Here is a 7,619-nt window from a genome sequence, read left to right on the forward strand (position 1 = left end):
TTTTGACCTCCCTGTAAAAATTTTGCAGATCTGATGCAAAATGAGGATCAGGAGGAGAAGAAAGAGAAGATAGAGAGGAAGGAGAAGTTAAAAAGAGAATGGAAAGAAGAGAGGGAGGAGGGAGAGAATGAGATGGAGGAAGAGAAAGAGACTGAAGTAAAAGAAGAAGAGAGAGAGCAGCTGGGAAATCAACAGCTGAAGGAGGAGAAGGAAGAAGTGGTAAAGAAATGAAGGAGGAGCAGGAGGAGGTGAAGGAGTGTATGGTGGAGAAGGAACAGAAGAAGGAGGTGGATGCAACTGATGGAACTGTAGCCATGGAGATAAGACCAGAGGTTTCCCAGAGTGAGTATTAACAGACACAGTATAATTAAACAGGTGGGCATATTAAAACATGGCTGGGATCACACTGAAAATTACTAAGATGCAGTGGCAATCCGAATCTGAATGCCTCAAATGTTTTATGAATACATTAATCTAACTAACTAATTGTTGTATGCTCTGGAAGTTGAAACTTGAAAACAGTGATAAATGTGTCTCATTGCATGTGGACCATATCTAAAATAATGTTTTCGGACAAATTTGTCTTACAGAGAGAAACGCCACCCTAAATGAAAACAGAAAGGTAAAGAAGAGAATGCGAGGGTGTAGAGGCGGGAAGTCAAAAAACAAACACAATCAACTGGAAGTGTACAAACATACATACAGATCTTCAGGACATACAGTGGAGGATGGAGAGGAGCTGATGGACAACAAAGGAAAGAAGGAAGAGGAGAAAAAGAAAGCAGAGAAGGGGGACATGAAGGTGCAGAAGGAGCAAGAGGAAGTGAAGGAGTGTGTGGTGGAGGAGAAAGAGAAGGAAGATACAGATGATGGGGCTGTGGCCATGGAGACGACACTGAAGGTCTCGCTGGGTGAGTATGAACATGTGACTCAGTAGAACTAAACAGGTATCAAACATATTTCTTGATCATCCAGTTTCACATGACTCAAAATCTCTCAAGTTTTGTCTGGTTCATTGACACCTTTCTTGGGGTGATAACTGTTTCTCATTATATAAGAACTATGATATCCAATCTAATATATGACCAACCTAGCCAACTTAGACCATGCCTAGGTTGGTTAAGGGTATTTGGGTAAGGGTATTTGGATGTTTGTTGTGGTAATATGGTGGCAGCATGGGGCGTAAGCTAACTGGCTAATTTGTTTTGTGTTTGGGATGGGGCCTAAGCTAACGGGCCAAGCTAACTGGCTAATTTGTTTTGTGTTTGTGATGGGCTGTGCCTAGGTTGATGGTTGGTTGGCCAAGGTTTTTTATGGTTATGGTTCAGTCCACATCAACGGGACGGACCAACCTAGCCAACCTTGACCATGCCTGGGCTGGTTAAGAGTATTTTGGGTATTGGATATTTCAATGTGGTAATATGGTGGCAGCATGGAGGGGAGTGTCTCCAGGACGCTGGTTTCACTGTTAAGCCTTCATGAGGTGTCGTGGGCCTAACTTAACGAAACATCGGTGAATGAGGGTGCCCACTTGATAACCCCAATGACATGCAGCATACTATATAGGCTACTGCTGTTGGATGGGCCATTTGTATTGTGCTTGTGACCATTTGTTGGCGGATTTGTGGGTAGTGTGCTTTTTAAAGTTAAACTTGAGCAGGGGCTTCTGAATGTGTTTTTTACCTTGGATTTTGGCACAAGGGATTTTAACATCTAATCCTGTGTATTAATGTAATGCTGCACAAAATCATCTGCTTACAGAGAGCAACACCACCATCAATCAAGAGCAAGAGGTGAAGAAAAGAATGCGAGGCTGTAGAGGCGGCAAATCCAAAAACAAACACAATAAACTCCAAGTGTCCAAGTGTCAGATGACTGAGGAAAACAGACAGAAGCAGGACATGAGATATGGACACCAACATGAGTCCCAACACAGAAGAGGAGAAAGGCATGATAAAAGACAGGGGGTGAGAGACTGCTGGAGAGGTTCAAATGGATGCCAGACAGCTCCAGTGGGATGCTGGGGAGATGCAAAGAGATGCTGGAGAGGTCCAAAGGGACCTTGGGGAGGTCCAAAGGCACATGAGGAAGAAAAGGAGAAGCAGGACATGAGAGTGAAGGAGGAGCAAGAGGAGGTGAAACAGTGTGTGGAGGAGAGAGAAGAAAAGGAGGAGGAAGAAGTACACAATGGCACTGTGACCATGGCAACTACATTGAAAGTCCATTTGGGTAAGTATTAAAATATGACACAGCAGAAGTAAACAGGTAGCATAAATACTAGCTATTCTTACACATGACTGAATGTTGTTAGGTCTGCTTAATAGATTTAGGTTTTTGATGGGGTGTATTTAGGTGTTAACCAGCCTTAATGACAGCATATTGATAATTGTTTCTCATTATATGGAGACCCTCGATATCTGAACTAATGCATTTTCCACAAAATCCTCTAGTCAAAGAGAGCAACACCACCACAAATAAAGATCAAGAGCTGAAGAAAAGAATGCGGGGGTGTAGAGGCGGAAAATCAAAAAACAAACAAAAGAAACAGGAAGTGTACAATGAGACGACTGAGGAAAACAGACTGATGCAGGACACGAAAGCTGGACACCAACGTGAGTTTGAGCACCAACACAGGGGAGTGGAAAGACAAAATAACAGAGAGGGGGTGCAGGCACACTGGAGAGGTCCACAGCAGGAAGAAAGACAGACGAGAGAGGACAACCAAAGACAACCCAGAAACCAGCACAGGCACAACATGGCGGTGAGGGTATGGTACGAGGCAGACGCATGTGAACGTCACACAGAGGAGACGGCTAGAAGAGATGAGAAGAAGCGACCGCATGGGAGCCACGGGGGAATTCACTGGAATAAAGGAGGCTTGGTTGTGCTGAGGAGAGGGCCAGTTTGGGCAGAACACAAGAACAGAGAAGGAGGACGAACACAGCAGGAGGAGAGAGGAGAGAGAAGGGGTGAGAGGCAGGGCCCTCGTCACCAAAGACATGAGAGCACATGGAGAGGAGAGAGGCAGGAGAGGAACAGGAGGAGAATGAAGTAGAAACAAAGGCCATCAGAGGGTTGGAGTAGAGCAGATGAAGAAACAGGAGCTTACATTGCCATGGGGCAGAATAATATGAGTCTGCAGACAGAAGAAGAGAGAGACATCGGGAGAAGAGCAGCATGGAGAGACCGGAGATGGAGAGATGGCCGTCTGGACAGAGACAACATGATGGTCATCCTAGATACCAAGGAAACCCCTTTACACATCACAGAACCAACAATCATTCACACACACTGCACACACACAATAACATTGCTGCACAAACAAAACCTCTACAAAACACCTACAAATACAAAAACATTCAAACACAGACACAAGCACACACACTCAAATGCACATCAAATACATACAAAAATTCCAAAAATATATACATAATCAATAAAAATAAAAAATGATTTCTGTTGCAAGGCTTTGAACCGGTTCACGGAACGAAAAACGAAAAACCAGAAACTTTTGATGTTTTGCAGAAAAGAAACAAAACCAGAAACTTTTGGTGTTTAAGAGCTGGAGTATATGTGTTCCTTCACATAAGACATCATAGCAGGCTTTGAACGGTTCCGCAGGCAACGAAAACCAGAAACTTTTTGATGTTTTGCTAGGAAAGAAAGAAACAAAACCAGAAACTTTAAAACCAGAAACTTTTGATGTTTTGCTAGGAAAAGAAACAAAACCAGAAACTTTTGATGTTTTGCTAGGAAAAGAAACAAAACCAGAAACTTTTGATGTTTTGCTAGGAAAAGAAACAAAACCAGAAACTTTTGATGTTTTGCTAGGAAAAGAAACAAAACCAGAAACTTTTGATGTTTTGCTAGGAAAAGAAACAAAACCAGAAACTTTTGATGTTTTGCTAGGAAAAGAAACAAAACCAGAAACTTTTGATGTTTTGCTAGGAAAAGAAACAAAACCAGAAACTTTTGATGTTTTGCTAGGAAAAGAAACAAAACCAGAAACTTTTGATGTTTTGCTAGGAAAAGAAACAAAACCAGAAACTTTTGATGTTTTGCTAGGAAAAGAAACAAAACCAGAAACTTTTGATGTTTTGCTAGGAAAAGAAACAAAACCAGAAACTTTTGATGTTTTGCTAGGAAAAGAAACAAAACCAGAAACTTTTGATGTTTTGCTAGGAAAAGAAACAAAACCAGAAACTTTTGATGTTTTGCTAGGAAAAGAAACAAAACCAGAAACTTTTGATGTTTTGCTAGGAAAAGAAACAAAACCAGAAACTTTTGATGTTTTGCTAGGAAAAGAAACAAAACCAGAAACTTTTGATGTTTTGCTAGGAAAAGAAACAAAACCAGAAACTTTTGATGTTTTGCTAGGAAAAGAAACAAAACCAGAAACTTTTGATGTTTTGCTAGGAAAAGAAACAAAACCAGAAACTTTTGATGTTTTGCTAGGAAAAGAAACAAAACCAGAAACTTTTGATGTTTTGCTAGGAAAAGAAACAAAACCAGAAACTTTTGATGTTTTGCTAGGAAAAGAAACAAAACCAGAAACTTTTGATGTTTTGCTAGGAAAAGAAACAAAACCAGAAACTTTTGATGTTTTGCTAGGAAAAGAAACAAAACCAGAAACTTTTGATGTTTTGCTAGGAAAAGAAACAAAACCAGAAACTTTTGATGTTTTGCTAGGAAAAGAAACAAAACCAGAAACTTTTGATGTTTTGCTAGGAAAAGAAACAAAACCAGAAACTTTTGATGTTTTGCTAGGAAAAGAAACAAAACCAGAAACTTTTGATGTTTTGCTAGGAAAAGAAACAAAACCAGAAACTTTTGATGTTTTGCTAGGAAAAGAAACAAAACCAGAAACTTTTGATGTTTTGCTAGGAAAAGAAACAAAACCAGAAACTTTTGATGTTTTGCTAGGAAAAGAAACAAAACCAGAAACTTTTGATGTTTTGCTAGGAAAAGAAACAAAACCAGAAACTTTTGATGTTTTGCTAGGAAAAGAAACAAAACCAGAAACTTTTGATGTTTTGCTAGGAAAAGAAACAAAACCAGAAACTTTTGATGTTTTGCTAGGAAAAGAAACAAAACCAGAAACTTTTGATGTTTTGCTAGGAAAAGAAACAAAACCAGAAACTTTTGATGTTTTGCTAGGAAAAGAAACAAAACCAGAAACTTTTGATGTTTTGCTAGGAAAAGAAACAAAACCAGAAACTTTTGATGTTTTGCTAGGAAAAGAAACAAAACCAGAAACTTTTGATGTTTTGCTAGGAAAAGAAACAAAACCAGAAACTTTTGATGTTTTGCTAGGAAAAGAAACAAAACCAGAAACTTTTGATGTTTTGCTAGGAAAAGAAACAAAACCAGAAACTTTTGATGTTTTGCTAGGAAAAGAAACAATACTGCACAATACTAATAATAACATTGCTGCACAAAACAAAACCACAAAACACCTACAAATACAAAAACATTCAAACACAGACACAAGCACACACACTCAAATGCACATCAAATACATACAAAAATTCCAAAAATATATACATAATCAATAAAAAATAAAAAATGATTTCTGTTTTTACTTTTACATTCAAAAACTGCACTGGTCATAATGGTGTTTAAGAAACTGGAGTATATGTGTTCCTTCACATGAACATCCTTAGCAAGGCTTTGAACCGGTTCACGGAACGAAAACGAAAACCAGAAACTTTTGATGTTTTGCTAGGAAAAGAAACAAAACCAGAAACTTTACATTTGTTTATGTTCCGGAACAGAATCGTTTATCTAAAATAATGGTAACCGGTTAATACCGTTATTTTTTTCGTTCTTTGACAAGATTTCTGTGCTTGGTGAGGTTGACTTCTAGTCGTTCACTCATCGAGAGAAATGTAATAGAGAAGCTTGCCGCCACCTGTACAAGCAGAATCTTCTGTCATTTCCTTCTGGACCCTGACAAGGTTTTGGGCATTTGTTTATAAGTTTAATGTTCACAATGACAGCTATGCACACACCATTGTGGTTTTGTATTGTCTGATGACATAAGACACAAAAATGCACTGATTGGGCCCTGACCAGGTTTGGCCAATTGATGTTTACAATGGCAGCTACTGTATGTAGCCTACCATATTTCAGTTATTTACACAGATTTAGCGATGTGAGTTGCATAGGCTTTTGGATGGATGTAAGATAGATAGATAGATAAATACTTACTTTATTGATCCCCAAGGGGAAATTCAAGAACTAGAGTGATACTTCTGTAACGCTTTGTGGTTTTGTATTGTTTGACGACATAAAAGAAACAAGTGCACTGATTGAGCCCTGACCAGGTTTAGTCAATTGAAGTTCTCAATGACAGCTATGTAGCCTGCCCTATATGTCATTTGCACCAATTGAGCTATGGAAGAAGTATAATGGGTGTGTTCAGTTGTTTGCCAATAAACAACATGGCAGACATTTCCTTTAATTCATGTATAATACTAAGAAAAAATGTAGGCATGTCAGAATTACAGTTATGCCGCTTGCAAAATGTAGCCTATAGTGCTTTTTTAATGTTTGATGACAGGATAGAGAAATATGTAGACTAACAATGTAATTTTAAAGTCCTAATGATCAGCCAATACTTATTTGTATGTTCCGCAGCTGACATGCAACGTTATCAATCGGTTTGGGAACTTTATTTTTTTGTTCTAACCGGTTCAGGAACATCAATTTTAGGGTTAAACCGGAAACGTTAAAATACTGTTTCTGTTTGGAACGAACCATTTGGGAAAAAATTCTGGTTCAAAGCCCTGATCCTTAGAACAACATAGAACACCATTCTACAACCAAAAGGGAAAAACATAGTTTCTGAGAAGTCCAGCTATGGTGACAAACTGTAACACATTCTGTAGAAGGGGGGGGGGGGGCGCACACACACACAAACTGACTTCACACTCCGACTTGCTGTGAAAACACAGTTAACCCTACACTGAGACACACACACACACACATGGGAAATACTCATTCCCCATGTCCTCTCAGTCTCATAATGTGGCATTAACACTTTTAACACTCCCAACCCAAATATACACAAACTCCCCAACACCATTCCCTGTGTGTCAACACAGCCTCTCCTTCCAGGGTCTCCTCCATAATGTAGATGCTGTCCTTAAGTGTTGGTTACACTAGAGATGCTAGATGGGTTTATTCAACAAATTCATATATATTTCAGTCATTTGGAATAGAAAAATAAAAATGTTCAACTGTGAAAGCCTTACATGGGCACAGGTGTAACAAATGCAACCACTCAGTACCAATAACATACAGTACCCACATGGGGATTTAGTCTCTGTGTCCCTTTATTTTTATACCTTAATGAAAAACAAAGTCATGAACTACTTCTGAAATTTCACACACTCTGATTAACTTAAAGAAGTTGAATATAAATGGAAAAAAGCTTCTGTTACATTTTGTATATCAGATTTTCTGGGGTGCCAATAATTGTGGCCAACGTGTTTTTTGGTAAAAGCATTAATTTCTTTATAACATTTTCTTTTTTCTCAGAATACATTTGCTTCTCTTCAAGGTTGAATTGTTCCTCATTGTTTCCATTGTATGTAAGATTACAATAAATCACCAAA

General features: G+C 38.7%; 1 protein-coding gene across 1 annotated transcript; it reads left to right on the plus strand.

Annotated features, from left to right (window-relative positions):
* Positions 1-227: 227 nt before the first annotated feature.
* On the plus strand, positions 228-3,212 carry LOC125311271 (trichohyalin-like). The gene is made up of 5 exons (XM_048269167.1): positions 228-342; positions 591-911; positions 1,762-1,829; positions 1,860-2,229; positions 2,451-3,212. The coding sequence occupies exons 1-5, from the start codon at positions 228-230 to the stop codon at positions 3,053-3,055; spliced, it is 1,479 nt and encodes a 492-aa protein (XP_048125124.1). The 3' UTR covers positions 3,056-3,212.
* Positions 3,213-7,619: the final 4,407 nt, after the last annotated feature.

The sequence above is a fragment of the Alosa alosa genome, chromosome 18 (genome assembly GCF_017589495.1).
Source record: "Alosa alosa isolate M-15738 ecotype Scorff River chromosome 18, AALO_Geno_1.1, whole genome shotgun sequence".
Taxonomy (NCBI): Eukaryota; Metazoa; Chordata; class Actinopteri; order Clupeiformes; family Clupeidae; genus Alosa; species Alosa alosa.